General features: G+C 46.9%; 1 protein-coding gene across 1 annotated transcript; it reads right to left on the bottom strand.

Annotated features, from left to right (window-relative positions):
* Nucleotides 1-1,653: 1,653 nt before the first annotated feature.
* LOC139837907 (uncharacterized) lies at nucleotides 1,654-2,676 on the bottom strand. Its single transcript, XM_071827222.1, has one exon. It carries the CDS (start codon nucleotides 2,674-2,676, stop codon nucleotides 1,654-1,656), a length of 1,023 nt encoding a protein of 340 aa, XP_071683323.1.
* Nucleotides 2,677-21,019: the final 18,343 nt, after the last annotated feature.

Raw genomic sequence — 21,019 nt, 5'->3', positions numbered from 1 at the left:
GGAAAATGCATATAAATGATGTAAAGTGTGTATAAAACATGTGAGTATCGTCATAAAACTAGCATGGAACATAAGAAATTATAGATACGTTTGAGACGTATCACCCATCATGGGAGAGACGGGCCCATCTCCTTCCGTTGCGCCCTTCTTCCCAGTCGTCGAGCGATCGACGTAGCTGGGGTACTCCACGGTGAAGGAGCTGCTCGCCGGCGGCTCCCCCGGTGCCTCCCAGTTCCAGCGTGCCTCCACGTTGAACACGACGTCGCGGGAGACGTGCAGGCGCTTGGTGGAGGGGTCGTACATCCGATAGGCCTTGGAGCCAACCTCGTACCCCACGAACACCATCGGCACACTCCGGTCATCCAGCTTCTGCAGGTGAGGGCGCACGTTCTTGACGTGGCCGACGCAACCGAACACGTGAAGGAAACGCACGTACGGCTTCGTGCCGTGCCATGCCTCATACGGCGTCATCCCGTCGACGCTGCGGGTGAAGCTTCTGTTCAGGATGAAGACCGCCGTGAGCACGGCCTCGCCCCAGAACAAATTCGACACTTGCTTCCCCTTCAGCATGCTCCTCGCCATCCCCAGCACCGTTTGGTTTCTCCTCTCCACCACACCATTATGTTGAGGGGAGTAGGGAGCGGTGAGGTGCCTCTGGACGCTGGACTCGACGCAGTGCTCGTAGAAGGTGGCCGACGTGAATTCTCCGCCGCGATCCGTGCGCAGGACATGGAGCTTGTGGCCGCACTCCACCTCCGCCGCAGCCTGGAATTTGACGATGGCGCGGGCGGCCTCGTCCTTGGTCTTGAGCAGCTCCACCCACATGTATCTGCTCCGGTCGTCGATGAGCAGGAGCACGTAGCGTCGGCCGCCCGGAGTCAGAGGAGAAACTGGCCCGCACAGATCACCATGCCAGTTCCAGTGGCTTCTCTGCTCTGAAGTGAGCCTTCTATGGGAATGGAAGGCGCCGCTGCTTCCCTGCGAGGCACGCCTCGCAGAGCTCATCGGCATTCTCGATGCGTGGGAGCCCTCGCACCAGTCCGCCATGCGCCATTTTCTTCAGGCCGTCGAAGTGGAGATGGCCGAGCCGCGCATGCCAGCGCCAGGCATCGGACTCGTACCCAACAGCGAGGCACACTGGATGCACTGGCAGAAAGAACAATTTGTACAGACGATTCGGTGAACGTTGTACCTTCATGACCAGGCGATCTCGCTGGTCGCGCACGGTGAGGACGCCGCGGCGGATTCGCATGACGTACTAGCTCTCATCGAGCTGGCCCAAGCTCACGATGCTGCTCTTTAGTGCGGGGATGTAGAACACCTCCGTGAAGGCGCGATGATCTCCCCCGTCGACGGCAAACACGACGGTGCCTCTACCGCGGATGTCGACGACAGATCCGTCCACGAACCGAACCTTGCCGGTGACAGAGCGATCGAGGTCGGCGAACGCGTCGGCTGCGCCGGTCATGTGGTTCGTGGCGCCCGTGTCCAGGAACCACACCTGGCTGCCCTGCTCGCAGGCGTGCGAGGGCGTGACGATCGCCCTCTGCTCGTTGAGGAAGACGTGGCCTCCAGTGCAGGCCAGCGTGTCGTCGATCACGGAGGAAGCCGAAGGGGGTGCGTGCTCGAGCACCTCCTCGACGCAGGCCATCATCATGGCTGGGCCCTCGTCCTCCTCATCCTGGGCGAGCAGCCCGCCGCAGCTTCGTCGCGCTGCTTCTTGCGGCATTCACGGGCCCAATGCCCTTTCTTTCCGCAGTAGCGGCAGCGATCCTTGGGAACGTCACCACCGGCGGCAGGCGCCAGTGCACCTCCCTGTTGCGGCAGGCCAACCTTGCCCTTTCCTTTGCCCGTGGATGCGCCGCCACGAGACTGCCTCTTCTTGGCTTCCCACTGCTGCTCCGTGAGCAGTAGTTGGCTGTTCGAGCCTGATCCGTCCAGATCGCCCTCCAGGCGCTCCTCGACGGCGCGCAGGTGACCCACCACCTCCTCTACGGTCATGGTGGATGGATCCATCATCGTCTCCATGCTGAAAGCGATCTGCACGAATTTCCAAGGCACAACGGACAAGAATTTTCTCACAATCTTTTCGTCGTCGCAGGCGTCGCCGAGGGAGCGCAGGGACGCGGCGAGGTTGGAGATACGCATACCGAACTCGTCGACTCGCTCGCCGTCCCTGAACCATACGGTCTCGAATTCGGTGCGTAGACGTCGCACGCGAGTGTCGCGGACATGATCCGTGCCCTGGTGCTGTACGCGGATGGCGTCCCACGCCGCCCGTGCGCTGCCCTTGCCAATTAGCATCAGGTGCATCTCCTTTGGGGTGGAGTGCAGGAGCGCTGCCAGTGCCTGCTTGTCCTCCCTCCGTGGAACGCCGTCGTCCTCGATGGCATCCCACAGCGAGGCAGCTTGGAGGTTGACCTCCATTACCTTCGACCAGTTCAGGTACTCACCGCGCACGAGCATCGGGAAGGAGAGGTTGGTGCCGCTGCCGCTAGCCTCGCGCACCACCTGCTGATGCACGACGATCTCGCCTCCCCCTCGATGCACCCTGCTCCTTCCACGGCTCTGCGATCGTCGTCGATCGTTCGTCGGAGGAGGGGTCTGCGAGAGGCGAGGGAGAGGAGGAGTTGGAATCCTCCTGCCGCCACGACCTTGCCCTGGTGGTTGCGCCATGGTCCTTCGATCTCTGCTCTGATACCAATTGTTTCCCTAATCTACCTCGATCGAGAGAACGAACAGTGGAGCGAGAGGATGAACACGAGACAGGTTTTTTTTGTGCTGCGTACTGCTTCTGCAGCTTTTCTCATTCTCTTCCTTTTATTCAACGATTACAAAAGGGAAAAACATGGGCGACGAGCTCCACTACTGATCGTGCCATCCCACGATCCGAGCTGCGCGCTACACGAGCTACGACTCGGCCAAAACAACGCACAAAATGCGCTCGGATGGTTACGAGCCAAAACAGGAAATCGGCTAAGTGCTAAACCTGACGAAACTGACGAAACTGGAAAACACAATACTAGCCTAAGGTTCAGAGATCTGAGGGAGCAAGGGTTTGATATAAGTTCTATAATCTCTCCCTTTTCAAATAATAAGTGTACTTTTAACTTTTGTATTAAGCATATCTCTCGTCTCTGACCAATTTCAGACACCAAATATGTTGGCTTCGGTTGATTTGGGTTAGGTTGTGGACACAAAATCGGATGTCCAGCCACATAAACCCATTTGGATTATGGCTGCCCAACGGTCCGATGCATTTGGTACGTCCGAATGGTATGATTTTTCTCCCAATTTTCCCAAGAAATATGAGGGAAAGAGGCAATAGAAACTAAATATGCTTAGAAAAATGCTACTTTAGAACATTACATAGCTTGCACAAATAGTGCAGAATCCAGATGCAAACGGACACACACGTTTCAATGTAAAATAGGCAAAGTACGATAGATATGTGTGATCACACAACATGTTGGAGGACGATGGCTCGCTTCTTCTCGAACCAAGCCATTTGGTCCGGCTGCACGAGGCTCAAGTTGGTCGGCATGATCCAGCTCTCCTCCGCGAGCAACTTGGCCTCGGCCACAAGCATTTGGATATAGCTTGTTTGAAGAGGTCGATGAAGGTGGCACATCTGGCCTCTTTTCTTGGTGTTATTTCTTGTCCCTCTTGACAATGGCCTCCTTCTTCACTAGTAGAAAATGGTGCTTTTGCACCGGTTGGTAAGGGTCATATGCACCGGATGCCCAACCGGTGCAAAGCATCCGGTGCAAAAGCCCCCCCCCCCCCCCCCCTTTTGCACCGGTTCAGTTGCGAACCGGTGCTAAAGGGGGCACCACGTGGCGGTTGTCGGACGCCCGAACGAGAACCGGTGCTAAAGGGTCTGCCACGGCAGGAAAATGCCCCAAAACGCTACCGCGGTAGAACCCCGCTACCGTAATTTTTTTCGAATTAATTTTCACTCCCTTTTTTTTCTTTTCTTCAGAATTTCTAATATTTTAGTTATTTCACAAGTTTAGACTCTAACTACCCTTATCTCTAGTCTAACTACTTACTCATGCTCAGACAACCCACTAGGTCACCCATCCTCCCACTACTCTAGCACAAGCACGCTTAACTTTCAAGTTCATTTCCATCCCGCATCCAAGTGCTTGTCGGACGCCCGAACGAGAACCGGTGCTAAAGGGTCTGCCGCGGCAGGAAAATGCCCCAAAACACTACCGCGGTAGAACCCCGCTACCGTAATTTTTTTCGAATTAATTTTCACTCCCTTTTTTTCTTTTCTTCAGAATTTCTAATATTTTAGTTATTTCACAAGTTTAGACTCTAACTACCCTTATCTCTAGTCTAACTACTTACTCGTGCTCAGACAACCCACTAGGTCACCCATCCTCCCACTACTCTAGCACAAGCACGCTTAACTTTCAAGTTCCTTTCCATATGTGATACTAGTATCATATCAATCATATTAACATATCGGTCGATGTCATATTTCTTTATTGTTTGAATTTCAAATAATTCTTTTAATAAACAAAAGTAATGATATAATAATAGTCTTGAATAAATAAATAAATAAACATTAACTTTATAATTTATATTATTTTTAATTATTTTCAATTTTCAATTTTTTTGCCAAACCTAAAACCTGAAAATTTGAAAATCTTATAATTTGCTAAAAGTAATAGTAATCTTTATGCATGATGCTATTATTAATTTTAATTTTAAAAAATAAAAAATATATAAAATCCTAAATTTCTAGGAAAAACTAAAATCTTCCTGCTTTCATAATTTAATTTGGAATTTTGAGAATCTAAAAATTGGCTAACCGGGTAAACCCCGGTGAATTCGAATGTAACTTTTTCCCACGATGATTTTGATATATTATACGTTTTTTCCCGACGTCGTATGCAAAAGTTAATGCGGTTTACCATTTTTCAAACTTTTTTTGCAAAAAAAATTGAAATTGAAATTTGTTAATTTTCCCTAATAGTAGGTTGCGTAACATACAGGAATCACAAAAGATTTTATTTTTTGAATTTTCTATCATTTTCTTTTCTATTTTACAGTGTTAAAAATGACGATCCACGAACCGGTGCTAAAGGGTTCGCGGCTGACACCAACCCTTTAGCACCGGTTCGTGTTACGAACCGGTGCTAAAGGTCCCGCACGAACCGGTGCTAATGCCGCAGCTGGTCCCCTGGACGTCTAGACCGCACGAACCGGTGCTAATGACCCCTTTAGCACCGGTTCATGCCAAATCCGGTGCAAAAGCTCTTTGGAGCAAAAAATCAAGGCCCTTGTTTCTACTAGTGCTTCTTGGCCCTCATCGCCTTCAAGGTCTCACTTAACGCAAGTGTCGAAGAATCGCACTAGAGATCGGTCTTGGTGGCCTTGTGCCCCTTGGCCGAGATGGAAGGGCACCCTTGCCCGTGTCTTCTTCAAAATCAATAGCCTAGCCTCCACTTGGGGCAATCCTTGACCACCCCCCAACAATGGACCATGTGGTATCCCTTTTCCATATAACCTTGAAGTACTCCAAAGCATGGGGAACCTACACATTCGTTAGATGTGCCAAAATTCACAAGCATGATCATAGCCGGAAGGGACATGATAGTGACCTTACCACATTGCCAAAGCCGAGAGGTCACTCAAGGGACACGAAACCCCGTGATCGATCGCCACACACAACTTGTTGGTTTCTTGTTGGATGTAGCCCCATCTTTTCAGATTGATAGTTGATGCAATCACTATGAATTCGGAAAAGAGCATGTTGTCGGCGCTCATTAAATTCTTGGGTGACCTTCCTCCAATAAGAATTACTTTTTTGCTAGGCACCGCAAATAGGATCTTGGATAATTCCAACCCAAGATTTGCAAAAGTATTGGACTCTTTGCCAGTGTAGGCAGCGGTCCTTTGGCTCACCTTCTTCCTTGGATCACCAGCGTTGGCGCGCCGCCCAGGCCCTGGCCGTCGGCATCACCGTCATTGTCGCCCACGACATCTACATCCCCGGAGGTGTCTTGGCCCATTGGTTGTCCATATTGGTCGAACAAAAGGTTCCACGCTGATGCCGTACCCTTAAATGATTCCCTCTGTCCCAAGGCAATCATCTGGGATGAATCTGCCACCATTGATCATGGCGTGCATGTAGGTGACGTCGTTATCTGCATAGTATTCTTGCCGATCATTGGACATCATAGGACGGTTGGCAAACGGTAATGGATGAACAAGCATACGTGCTAAGGGCATGCCTCATTGTCCTTGTAGGGTCGGGCATTCTGTCGAACAAGATGAGGGGCACGGGCATATTCTCAAGCGGGGTCGCCTGTATCTTCTTTGCAGGTGTCGGTCCCGAGTCACCACCCAAAGGCATGCGGTTGAGGTCAAGGCCAGGTTCCGCAAGGCCGCCCTTGTAGAACAGGACGTACGATCTCAACCCACCGAGAAGGGAAGTCGGCACATGGGCGTGCGCAATGGGAGGCGGCATATGAGGCTAGAGATGTACCAAAGGCGGCTTTGCAGCCTGGGAAGACATTGAGTTTCTAGACGAGGCGGCTTGAACCTGGGCGAGAGCCTCTTGCTTGATTAAGAGAATGACTTGTGCAGGGGTTGTAGAGGTTAGTACCCTGGTGTTGGCATTGATCTGAAGGACCATGGTCATCTCAGCAGCGGCCTTTGTTGCGACATCAGTGGCTTGTTGGGATTTCCTTGACCTCATGGTGGCATGCCGGTCACCATGCTTCTTACTCTCGATGGCCCTCTCTGCCGGCGTACGTAATATCTTTCTGCAGGGTCGTGGCCTTCTTCTTCTGGCCGGAGGCAGGGGCTTGCAATAGGCGACAGTTGGGGACAAAAGGGTGGCTTTTGGGGCGGTGGGTTTGATGTGCATGGCGACGATGACGTCCATCATAGGAAAGGGATTTTTATCACATACGGCATGCTACTTTTAGGTGGCGGGAGAAGAAGCGGTTTGTTTGTCACTGTCGGGCGGGCCCGAGAGTAGAAGAATTGAAGAGGGGGGCGCGCGGACGGGATGGCTGTCCGCGGCGACGCATTGCCAACCAAAGGTTGGACTGTTAATGGATCACCGCGGATAGCTCAGTCTGTTTGCGTCAACTCACTGGGATGGGTTTGTACTGCTTTCGTGTGCGCACGGGCCAAACGGACATGCGCGGTCCATTTGCATTTGCATCGGGCCACTGGAGGTGCCCTAAGTCAAATTTTGTAAAATTTGACCAACTTTATTAAAGGGGTGATGCAGCCCGACCTTCGGTCTTATCCACATCATGGTCATCATCAAGAACTACGCTCAAGTCCGACATCAGGGAAGCATGGAAGAGGAGATGGAAGAAGGATACGCGTCCAGGAAGGCCGGCACTACTGCCACGCTGCTCGACGCTGGAGGAAGATGACAGTGCCGCCCTGCCTAGGCCGGCACTGCCGCCCCCACTACGGAGTTCTCATAATCTGAACCATCCCACTATGCTCTGTGTATGCCTAAACTTCCCCTCCTTATTGGCTACATATATATAGGCTCCCACCTCCCCCCCTTCATGGATTAGATTTGATTTGAGAACTAAGCTCATGTCTCCACCCTCCCTTCGGGATTAGGGAAACCCCCTCCTTAGATTACCAAATCTATTGTATCAAGGCACTCCTTAGAGCATCCCCACTCGTCTCCCCGACGAGCCCCCCGAGCGACGATTTTCCCATCCAGACGGCATAATTCGGCCCAGTCGCGCCCCCGGTTCCTTGATTTCGTCCGAATTTGGGCCTTAATCCATCCGGCGAGCCCACGCCATCCCCGGTCCCCCGGGGATCTATCGGGGAGTCCGGACGAGTGAAAAGTGGGGAAGGGCCCGCTTTGTCGGCGACTGGACACACGAACCCAACCGCCACCTCGCTCAAAAATCTCCCCCCCCCCCTCGTATCTCTCTCGCCGCCGTCACCACCCCGCCGGCTTGTTGCCCAGATTCCGCCGCCACTCCTTCCCCACCTGCCTATATTCCGCCGTCTTTCGACGACGGCCTATCTGGCTGCTCCTCCGCCGACCTGTTTTCCGACGACGGCCTACTCCTCGTCGTTTGCGACTCGGGTTGCCTCGACCATGCCCGTCAGGTGTTCGTCCATTTGCCTCGCCGGCCATGGACTCGGACGAAGAGGAGGAGCAGATGTTCGTCGGGTTTCATCAATGATTGCAGCGGAGGTAACTTGATGAAGTGGATGATAACTTGTATGACGCAACGAGATCTCTCGATTGGTCCATGTCGCCAATGCAACAGCTCTCAACCCTGCAAGATATTCACAACTCCACACACTTGCGCACGTAGCCGCCGACCACGAAGCGGTAAGTTGCAACCTTCTAATTCCCAATGGAACAGCAGATCACACAAGACTTTCAGGGGTTCCACACCAAATCAATGCAATATGGTGTAGAGATTCAATAGAGTTGCAAGGCAAACAACTATGTACTAGGGTTTATCTTAAACGTGGTCTAAAGCTACTTTGGGGGCGTCCTGGACACTTATATAGGAGTTCAGGACGACCTCAGGTCGAAAAAGTACGAAAATAACCGACCCAGAATAGATCAGGTCGAGACAGACTCGGGCTCTGCCGGCCTGGGGGCCGGTCGACCGGGCCTGGGACCGGCCGGTCCGGTTTGGACCGGGACAGGGACCGGATGGCGACCGAGCGGGCGTCCAGGCTTACTGGATACACCCCGACTGGCACAACCGTGGGACCCGGTTTGGACCGGGCTGATCCGGCGTGGGAGCCGGTCGGACCGGGCCTTGGGCCGGGCGACCTGGCGGCACGGCCGGTTGAACGGGCTGGGCGCCGGCCTGAACATCTCCTCCTCTCGCGCATGTCTTCCGCTCCTCCCTTGCGCGTCCATGGGATGTCTTCTTGTCCAGCTCCATGTCCAGCTTCACGTCCATCTTCTTGTCCAGCTGCTCCTCTCCTCCTCGTGCGATGCTTGATCCTTCTTCATACCTGATCATACATAAGTAATACGACTTAGGAAGTATAAAGTTCTCATCGATCAAAGTATCACTTAGGAACAAGTTCACCTGTTGTTTAAGTAGCTTCGCACGGGCCCGTGTCATTGGTCCAATCCTAACTTCATTGGACTTGAGCTTCACAGCAGGATCACCTTCAACTTGTAATGACGGAGGTAGTAGTGAGGTAGGGATGTCCTCATCATCTCCCCCCCCCCCTTCAAAAGGCGTCGACCTTGACACTCCAAGGTCTTCTCCGTCATATGGTGTCAAATCAGCAACATTGAAAGAATTACTGACACCAAACTCATCAACTGGAAGATCTATCGAGTATGCATTATCATTGATCTTGGCAAGCACTTTGTAAGGACCAGCACCACGAGGAAGCAACTTGGACTTCCGCAGCTTCGGGAACCTATACTTGCGAAAATGTACCCAGACCATATCACCAGGCTTGAACAATATCTCCTTACGCTTCTTATTCAACCTTGCAGCATTGCTCTTGTCTTTCTTTTCTATCAACTCTTTAGTCTTCACATGAATCTTTCACACAAAACCTGCCCTCTTGGATGCCTCCATATTGATTCTCTCATGTATGGGTAGAGGCAACAAATCAAGCGGAGTAATGGGTTTGAAACCATACACCACCTTAAAGGGACACAGCTCTGTGGTAGAATGTACTGCCATGTTGTAATCAAACTCCACATGCGGCAAACAATCTTCCCACTCCTTCAGGTTCTTCTTGATCATGGATCTCAACAGTTGTGACAATGTTCTATTCACCACTTCAGTTTGACCATCAGTTTGAGGATGACAAGTAGTGCTGAAAAGTAGCTTTGTCCCCAGCTTTCTCCATAGCGTCTTCCAGAAGTAGCTCATAAACTTCACGTCACGATCAGAAACAATAGTCTTCGGGACTCCATGTGGACGTATGATGCGTGTGGTTGGCACGTCCGTTGGGAACCCCAAGAGGAAGGTGTGATGCGCACAGCGGCAAGTTTCCCTCAGTAAGAAACCAAGGTTTAATCGGACCAGTAGGAGTCAAGAAGCACGTTGAAGGTTGATGGCGGCGGGATGTAGTGCGGCGCAACACCAGGGATTCCGGCGCCAACGTGGAACCTGCACAACACAACCAAAGTACTTTGCCCCAACGAAACAGTGAGGTTGTCAATCTCACCGGCTTGCTGTAACAAAGAGTTAACCGTATTGTGTGGAAGATGATTGTTTGCAGAAAACAGTAGAACAAGTATTGCAGTAGATTGTATTTCAGTAAAGAGAATTGGACCGGGGTCCACAGTTCACTAGAGGTGTCTCTCCCATAAGACAAGCAGCATGTTGGGTGAACAAATTACAGTTGGGCAATTGACAAATAAAGAGAGCATGACCATGCACATACATATCATGATGAGTATAGTGAGATTTAATTGGGCATTACGACAAAGTACATAGACCGCCATCCAACTGCATCTATGCCTAAAAAGTCCACCTTCAAAGTTATCATCCGAACCCCTCCAGGTATTAAGTTGCAAAGCAACAGACAATTGCATTAAGTATGGTGCGTAATGTAATCAACAACTACATCCTTAGACATAGCATCAATGTTTTATCCCTAGTGGCAACAAGACAACACAACCTTAGAACTTTCTCACATCGTCCCGGTGTCAATGCGAGGCATGAACCCACTATCGAGCATAAGTACTCCCTCTTGGAGTTACAAGCATCTACTTGGCCAGAGCATCTACTAGTAACGGAAAGCATGCAAGATCATAAACAACACGTAGATATAACTTTGATAATCAACATAACAAGTATTCTCTATTCATCGGATCCCAACAAACGCAACATATAGAATTACAGATAGATGATCTTGATCATGTTAGGCAGCTCACAAGATCCGACAATGATAGCACAATGGGGAGAAGACAACCATCTAGCTACTGCTATGGACCCATAGTCCAGGGGTAGACTACTCACACATCACACCGGAGGCGACCATGGCGGCGTAGAGTCCTCCGGGAGATGATTCCCCTCTCCGGCAGGGTGCCGGAGGCGATCTCCTGGATCCCCCGAGATGGGATCGGCGTTGGCGGCGTCTCTGGAAGGTTTTCTGTATCGTGGCTCTCGGTACTGGGGGTTTCGTCACGGAGGCTTTAAGTAGGCGGAAGGGCAGGTCAAGAGGCGGCACGGGGGGCCCAAACCACAGGCCGGCGCAGCCAGGGGTGGGGCCGCGCCGCCCTAGGGTTTGGCCACCCCGTGGCCCCTCTTCGTTTCATCTTCAGACTTCTGGAAGCTTCGTGGAAAAATAGGCCCCTGGGCTTTGATTTCGTCCAATTCCGAGAATATTTCCTTACTAGGATTTCTGAAACCAAAAACAGCAGAAACAAAGAATCGGCACTTCGGCATCTTGTTAATAGGTTAGTTCCAGAAAATGCACGAATATGACATAAAGTGTGCATAAAACATGTAGATAACATCAATAATGTGGCATGGAACATAAGAAATTATCGATACGTCGGAGACGTATCAGCATCCCCAAGCTTAGTTCTGCTCGTCCCGAGCAGGTAAAACGATAACACAGATAATTTCTGGAGTGACATGCCATCATAATCTTGATCATACTATTTGTAAAGGATATGTAGTGAATGCAGCGATCAAAACAATGTATATGACATGAGTAAACAAGTGAATCATAAAGCAAAGACTTTTCATGAATAGCACTTCAAGACAAGCATCAATTAAGTCTTGCATAAGAGTTAACTCATAAAGCAATAATTCAAAGTAAAGGCATTAAAGCAACACAAAAGAAGATTAAGTTTCAGCGGTTGCTTTCAACTTGTAACATGTATATCTCATGGATATTGTCAACATAGAGTAATATAATAAGTGCAATAAGCAAGTATGTAGGAATCAATGCATAGTTCACACAAGTGTTTGCTTCTTGAGATGGAGAGAAATAGGTGAACTGACTCAATATTGAAAGTAAAAGAATGGTCCTCCATAGAGGAAAAGCATCGATTGCTATATTTGTGCTAGAGCTTTGATTTTGAAAACATGAAACAATTTTGTCAACGGTAGTAATAAAGCATATGCATCATGTAAATTATATCTTATAAGTTGCAAGCCTCATGCATAGTGTACTAATAGTGCCCGCACCTTGTCCTAATTAGCTTGGACTACCGGATCATCACAATGCACTGTTTTAACCAAGTGTCACAAAGGGGTACCTCTATGCCGCCTGTACAAAGGTCTAAGGAGAAAGCTCGCATTGGATTTCTCGCTATTGATTATTCTTCAACTTAGACATCCATACCGGGACAACATAGACAACAGATAATGGACTCCTCTTTTATGCATAAGCATGTAACAACAATTAATAATTTTCTCATTTGAGATTGAGGATATATGTCCAAAACTGAAACTTCCACCATGGATCATGGCTTTAGTTAGCGGCCCAATGTTCTTCTCTAACATATGCATGCTTAACCATAAGGTGGTAGATCTCTCTTACTTCAGACAAGACGGACATGCATAGCAACTCACATGAAATTCAACAATGAATAGTTGATGGCGTCCCCAGTGAACATGGTTATCGCACAACAAGCAACTTAATAAGAGATAAAGTGCATAATTACATATTCAATACCACAATAGTTTTTAAGCTATTTGTCCCATGAGCTATATATTGCAAAGGTGAATGATGGAACTTTAAAGGTAGCACTCAAGCAATTTACTTTGGAATGACGGGAAATACCATGTAGTAGGTAGGTATGGTGGACACAAATGGCATAGTAGTTGGCTCAAGTATTTGGATGCATGAGAAGTATTCCCTCTCGATACAAGGTTTAGGCTAGCAAGGTTATTTGAAACAAACACAAGGATGAACCGGTGCAGCAAAACTCACATAAAAGACATATTGAAAACATTATAAGACTCTACACCGTCTTCCTTGTTGTTCAAACTCAATACTAGAAATTATCTAGACCTTAGAGAAACCAAATATGCAAACCAAATTTTAGCATGCTCTATGTATTTCTTCATTAATGAGTGCAAAGCATATGATGCAAGAGCTTAAACATGAGCACAACAATTGCCAAGTATCACATTACCCAAGACATTAATAGCAATTACTACATGTATCATTTTCCAATTTCAACCATATAACAATTTAACAAAGGAGAAACTTCGCCATGAATACTATGAGTAGAAACCAAGGACATACTTGTCCATATGCTACAGCGGAGCGTGTCTCTCTCCCATAAAGTGAATGCTAGGATCCATTTTATTTAAACAAAACAAAAAACAAAAACAAACTGACGCTCCAAGAAAAGCACATAAGATGTGATGGAATAAAAATATAGTTTCAGGGGAGGAACCTGATAATGTTGTCGATGAAGAAGGGGATGCCTTGGGCATCCCCAAGCTTAGACGCTTGAGTCTTCTTGATATATGCAGGGGTGAACCACCGGGGCATCCCCAAGCTTAGAGCTTTCACTCTCCTTGATCATGTTGCATCATACTCCTCTCTTGATCCTTGAAAACTTCCTCCACACCAAACTCGAAACAACTCATTAGAGGGTTAGTGCAAAATAAAAATTAACATATTCAGAGGTGACACAATCATTCTTAACACTTCTGGACATTGCATAATGCTACTGGACATTAGTGGATCAAAGAAATTCATCCAACATAGCAAAAGAGGCAATGCGAAATAAAAGGCAGAATCTGTCAAAACAGAACAGTTCATATTGACGAATTTTAAAATGGCACCAGACTTGCTCAAATGAAAATGCTCAAATTGAATGAAAGTTGCGTACATATCTGAGGATCATGCACGTAAATTGGCTTAATTTTCTGAGCTACCTACAGGGAGGTAGACCCAGATTCGTGACAGCAAAGAAATCTGGAACTGTGCAGTAATCCAAATCTAGTACTTACTTTTCTATCAACGGCTTAACTTGGCACAACAAAACACAAAACTAAGATAAGGAGAGATTGCTACAGTAGTAAACAACTTCCAAGACACAAAATAAAAACAAAGTACTGTAGGTAAAAACATGGGTTGTCTCCCATAAGCGCTTTTCTTTAACGCCTTTCAGCTAGGCGCAGAAAGTGTGTATCAAGTATTATCGAAAGATGGTACATTCTCAGCGGGGTGTGGAGTTTTCTCAACCAGGCATAGTATATTAGATACATAAGTTTTAGCATCCCCCTTTTCATTAGTCTTAGGCGTGCTACTCTCATCAAACAAATTTTCAGGAACAAGCCAAGCATAGTTATTTTCTAGTGCATCATTCATAGCTAAGAGTTTACATGGTATTGGTGCTTTGATCTCCCCACCATCATCAATATTATTAGTGTATCTTATTCTATCCATGTCCATCTTTTCAAGGAGACTAACAAAATTAGTATGTGAACCAAGCATATTAAATTTAGCAAAGACCTTTCTAGCTTCTCTTCCTAGACCACCAAATTCTCTAAGAAGGGTTTCTAAAACAAAATCTTTCTTTTCCCCTTCTTCCATATCACCAAGTGTGAGAAACATGTGTTGGATTATAGGATTGAGATTAACAAATTTAGTTTCCAACAGGCGAACTAAATGCGCAGCAGCAATTTCATAAGTAGGCGCAAGGTCTACCAAGTGTCTATCTTCAAAATTTTCAATGGTACTAACATGATTGAAAAATTCTTCTATATTATTTCTCCCAACTATAGACCCACGTCCTACCGGTACGTCTTTTGTGGTAAAATTAAAAGGAAACATGATGAATTAAGTAAAGTAAATGCAAGTAACTAATTTTTTTGTGTTTTTTGATATAGCAAACAAGATAGCAAATAAAGTAAAACTAGCAACTAATTTTTTTGTATTTTGATTTAGTGCAGCAAACAAAGTAGTAAATAAAACTAAGCAAGACAAAAACAAAGTAAAGAGATTGAGAAGTGGAGACTCCCCTTGCAGCGTGTCTTGATCTCCCCGGCAACGGCGCCAGAAATTTGCTTGATGCGTGTGGTTGGCACGTCCGTTGGGAACCCCAAGAGGAAGGTGTGATGCGCACAGCGGCAAGTTTCCCTCAGTAAGAAACCAGGGTTTAATCGGACCAGTAGGAGTCAAGAAGCACGTTGAAGGTTGATGGCGGCGGGATGTAGTGCGGCGCAACACCAGGGATTCCGGCGCCAACGTGGAACCTGCACAACACAACCAAAGTACTTTGCCCCAACGAAACAGTGAGGTTGTCAATCTCACCGGCTTGCTGTAACAAAGAGTTAACCGTATTGTGTGGAAGATGATTGTTTGCAGAAAACAGTAGAACAAGTATTGCAGTAGATTGTATTTCAGTAAAGAGAATTGGACCGGGGTCCACAGTTCACTAGAGGTGTCTCTCCCATAAGACAAGCAGCATGTTGGGTGAACAAATTACAGTTGGGCAATTGACAAATAAAGAGAGCATGACCATGCACATACATATCATGATGAGTATAGTGAGATTTAATTGGGCATTACGACAAAGTACATAGACCGCCATCCAACTGCATCTATGCCTAAAAAGTCCACCTTCAAAGTTATCATCCGAACCCCTCCGGTATTAAGTTGCAAAGCAACAGACAATTGCATTAAGTATGGTGCGTAATGTAATCAACAACTACATCCTTAGACATAGCATCAATGTTTTATCCCTAGTGGCAACAAGACAACACAACCTTAGAACTTTCTCACATCTTGTCCTGTGTCAATGCGAGCATGAACCCACTATCGAGCATAAGTACTCCCTCTTGGAGTTACAAGCATCTACTTGGCCAGAGCATCTACTAGTAACGGAAAGCATGCAAGATCATAAACAACACGTAGATATAACTTTGATAATCAACATAACAAGTATTCTCTATTCATCGGATCCCAACAAACGCAACATATAGAATTACAGATAGATGATCTTGATCATGTTAGGCAGCTCACAAGATCCGACAATGATAGCACAATGGGGAGAAGACAACCATCTAGCTACGGCTATGGACCCATAGTCCAGGGGTAGACTACTCACACATCACACCGGAGGCGACCATGGCGGCGTAGAGTCCTCCGGGAGATGATTCCCCTCTCCGGCAGGGTGCCGGAGGCGATCTCCTGGATCCCCCGAGATGGGATCGGCGTTGGCGGCGTCTCTGGAAGGTTTTCCGTATCGTGGCTCTCGGTACTGGGGGTTTCGTCACGGAGGCTTTAAGTAGGCGGAAGGGCAGGTCAAGAGGTGGCACGGGGGGCCCAAACCACAGGCCGGCGCGGCCAGGGGTGGGGCCGCGCCGCCCTAGGGTTTGGCCACCCCGTGGCCCCTCTTCGTTTCATCTTCGGACTTCTGGAAGCTTCGTGGAAAAATAGGCCCCTGGGCTTTGATTTCGTCCAATTCCGAGAATATTTCCTTACTAGGATTTCTGAAACCAAAACAGCAAGAAAACAAAGAATCGCACTTCGGCATCTTGTTAATAGGTTAGTTCCAGAAAATGCACGAATATGACATAAAGTGTGCATAAAACATGTAGATAACATCAATAATGTGGCATGGAACATAAGAAATTATCGATACGTCGGAGACGTATCAACGTACAATCTCCCTGAAAAACAGGTTAGCAATATGCGACGCATCGTCGCTCTTGTGGCAGGCAATAAAGTGTGACATCTTAGAGAATCTATCCACTACCACAAATATAGAATCATGGCCTATTTTAGTACGCGGAAAACCCAACACAAAATCCATACTAATATCCTCCCAAGGTGTAGTAGGTGCCGGTAAAGGAGTATACAAACCGTGATGCTTCAGCTTGGACTTGGACTTGTTGCAAGTAATGCACCTCTTCACATACCTGTCCACATCCCGCCTCATCTTTGGCCAATAAAAGTGGTCAGCTAGCATGAGTAGCATCTTCTCAAGCCCAGAGTGACCCATCAAACCTCCAGCATGTGATTCCTGCAATAAGAGCAAACACACAGACGATTCTGGAACACATAGTTTGTTAGCTCTAAACAAGAACCCATCATGTATGTGATATTTTTCCCATGCTTTACCAATAGCACAAAAGCGATATGGTTCAGCAAAATCATGATCAGTAGCATACAAATCACATGGTATCTCTAAACCAGGAATTTTAAGATCAAGTTGAGTTAATAGCATATTCTTTCTAGATAGAGCATCAGCAACAATATTATATTTTACTTTCTTATGCTTAATAATGTATGGAAAAGACTCAATGAACTCAACCCACTTAGCAAGACGCTTATGCAAAGAAGATTGGGCTTTCAGATATTTCAAAGCTTCATGATCAGAATGTATGATAAATTCTTTTGGCCACAAGTAATGTTGCCAAACCTCAAGAACTCTAATTAAAGCATACAATTCTTTATCATATATAGGATAATTCAACTTAGCACCAGAAATTTTCTCAGAAAAATATGCAATTGGGCGACCCTCTTGCATCAACACACCACAAATTCCAATACCACTAGCATCACATTCAATCTCAAATTGCTTATTGAAATCAGGAAGTGTAAGCAACGGTGCAGAAGTTAACAACCTTTTCAGTTCATCAAAAGCATGATCTTGGGCTGCGCCCCACTCAAAGACAACACCCTTTTTAGTCAAATCGTTCAAAGCTGCAGCAATAGTACTAAAGTTGGGCACAAATATTCTATAAAACTCAGCTAGACCATGAAAACTCCGTACTTGACTCACATTCATGGGAGTAGGCCAATTTTGAATAGCTTTAATTTTAGACACATCTACTTCTACTCCATGCTTAGAGACAACATAACCCAGAAATATGACCTTATCTTTGCAAAATGTGCACTTCTCAAGATTACCATAGAGTTTATTATCATGCAACACTTGCAAAACATGTCGAATATGTATAGTATGATCAGATTCATTGCGGCTGTAGATTAATATGTCATCAAAGTACACAACCACAAATTTGCCAATAAAATCACGCAAAACATGGTTCATCAGTCTCATGAAAGTGCTAGGTGCATTAGTCAAACCAAAAGGCATTACTAACCACTCATATAAACCAAATTTTGTTTTAAAGGCTGTTTTCCATTCATCCCCTTCTTTCATCCTAATTTGATGATAACCACTACGCAAATCAATTTTAGAGAAAACAGCAGCACCACTCAATTCATCTAGCATATCCTCTAAACGGGGAATAGGATAACGATATCGAATAGTAATGTTGTTTATAGCTCTACAATCTACGCACATACGCCATGTACCATCTTTCTTAGGAACAAGAATAACAGGAACATCATAAGGACTAAGGCTTATGCGGATATAACCTTTGTCGAGTAGCGCTTGTACTTGCTTCTGTATCTCCTTCATCTCTTCGGGGTTCGTTCTATATGGCGCCCTATTGGGCAACGAAGCTCCAGGGATCAAGTCGATTTGATGCTCAATACCACGCAATGGTGGTAGTCCTGCGGGTACCTCCTCCGGAAACACGTCGCCGAATTCCTGCAAAACATTAGAAACACCAAGAGGAAGAGGGCTCATGTCGTTAGAAACTAAAACCGTACCCCTGTACATTAGCACAAGAGGCATGGCTGTAAGATCCTCACTAAATTCTCTCATGCATTCTTTGGTGGCTAAAAGCACTAAGGAATACACTCTCTCACTTTTCGTTATATCACTCACGACATTACAATTCTCTCGCCTATCTAAAGGAGCATCCTCCAAGTTTACTTCAACTTTCTGACGAGATTCATTGACAATCTGTTGTGGTGACATAGGCTGCAAGTTAATTTTCTTGCCCTTGAACTCCAAGTGATATTTATTTGCACGGCCATTGTGTTGCAAAGAACGGTCATATAGCCAAGGCCGACCCAATAGTAGGTGACACACCGTCATAGGAACCACATCAAAATCAATGGAATCCTTATACGGTCCAATCTCAAACTCAACACACACCATGTGGTTTACCTTCATCTCACCATTGTCGCTCAACCACTGAATATAGTATGGATGCGGGTGCGGTAGATACTTCAACTTCAGCTTGGTACACAACTCCTTGCTTGCTAAATTGCGGCAACTCCCGCCATCAATAATAACCTTGCAAGCCTTGTCAGGACCAACTAAAGCCTTCGTTTGGAACAAATTGCAGTGCTGAGTAGATGCACTAGGCAACACATTAAGAGCACGCTGAGACACAACAATAGTGCGAGCATTAGACGAATATGCATCTTCACCATCAGTGTCATAGTCATCATCTTCTGGAGCATATGGATCAACATCATCTCCAGTCTCATACTCATTGTCCTCATTAACTATCATAACTTTGCGGTTAGGACAATCTCTCTTGAAGTGACCCTTGCCACCACATGTATGGCAATTCATATCGCGGTTGCGCGCAGTAGACATGCTAGAACCACTCGTGCTTGCAGCAGGTTCGGGCTTCTTTGTGTTGGACACATTGGAGACCGGCTTGCTAGACGGAGTAGAGTAAGGTGCGAAGCGCGTAGATGGCGCCGACGCAGTAGATGGGGGCGCCCGAGGCGTGAAGCGCCCAGCTCCTGTAGCACGACCTTTAACCTTTGCTTCTTCAGCCAACTGTGATTCAGCTTCTCTTGCATGATGTAGCAATTGATTCATATTGGTGTAACTGTAATGACGAACAATGCCTTTGATATCATACTTCAGTCCATTGAGAAAATGATGCATTGTCATCTCTAGAGACTCACGGCCACGGCCACGCTGCATTAGCTTCAACATCTCCATGTAGTATTCATCAACAGTCTTCACACCTTGTCTCAATAGGGTCAAGTTATCATAAGTAGTACGCAAATAATTAGTGGGCACAAAACGATCGTGCATTGCCGCCTTCATACAAGCCATGTGATAATAGGCAGCTCACCATCCTCTTCACGAGCACGCACAAGTCCATCCCACCAACGTAATGCATAACCATCAAATTCGGAAGAAGCAAGCTTGATCTTCCTATCTTCAGTGTAATTATGTAAGCGCCATAACTTCTTAATCTTCAGCCCCCAAGAGAGGTATTCTTCAACATCAGCTCCTCCTTCAAACTTGGGTATGGAGAAGTTGGGCTTACCCAATCCATCTTCTTCCTCAAACCCACGACCTGGACGTCGGAGTTCAGCAAAACCACGACCACGGTAACCACTTCTAGCACCACGATTAGCATTAGGTGCTTCATCTTCTACTTCGTCTTCTTCTTATTGTTGTTGTGTCAGATTTCCAACAGCCAATTGCAAAGTTTGAAGACTGCGCTGGATATCCGTCATTTGATCTTTCATTGTGGTGACGGTCTCACTAGTAGCATCCAGCTTCTGGGAGATCCCTTGGACCATCCCCCTAAGCTCATCATCCTGAGTGCGGAATTCACGTCCCATCTCATTACGAAGAGCTTCATACTCCCTCCATGTCATGATATCAGCGGAATTCTTGTTTTCCTGGTTAACAATTTTTGCATCACTAGCAGACATGGTTAGTAGGTTAGTGCACTAAATCAAAAATATATATATGGTGGTACTCTCACAACTCACTCAAAACTGATAAGAAAAGGAAATCTTACCGCTCCAAAGAGAATTAGTATTGCTTACCACTGATACGTCTCCGACGTATCGATAATTTCTTATGTTCCATGCCACATTATTGATGATATCTACATGTTTTATGCACACTTTATGTCATATTCGTGCATTTTCTGGAACTAACCTATTAACGAGATGCCGAAGAGCCGATTCTTTGTTTCTGCTGTTTTTGGTTTCAGAAATCCTAGTAAAGAAATATTCTCGGAATTGGACGAAATCAACGCCCAGGGTCCTATTTTGCCACGAAGCTTCCAGAAGACCGAAGGAGAGTCGAAGTGGGGCCACGAGGTGGCCAGACACCAGGGCGGCGCGGCCCAGGCCCTGGCCGCGCCAGCCTGTCGTCTGGGCCCCTCGTGCCGCCTCTTTACCTGCCCTTCCGCCTACAAATAGCCTTCGTCGCGAAACCCCCAGTACCGAGAGCCACGATACGGAAAACCTT

The sequence above is a fragment of the Lolium perenne genome, chromosome 3, assembly GCF_019359855.2.
Source record: "Lolium perenne isolate Kyuss_39 chromosome 3, Kyuss_2.0, whole genome shotgun sequence".
NCBI classification, from domain to species: Eukaryota; Viridiplantae; Streptophyta; class Magnoliopsida; order Poales; family Poaceae; genus Lolium; species Lolium perenne.
The sequence above is the reverse complement of the archived record's forward strand: the minus strand, read 5'-3'. Positions and strand labels throughout refer to the sequence as shown.

Excerpts from the sequence above, each read along its gene's own strand:
- LOC139837907 (XM_071827222.1), bottom strand. The coding sequence starts at position 2,676 with ATGGCGCAACCACCAGGGCAAGGTCGTGGCGGCAGGAGGATTCCAACT.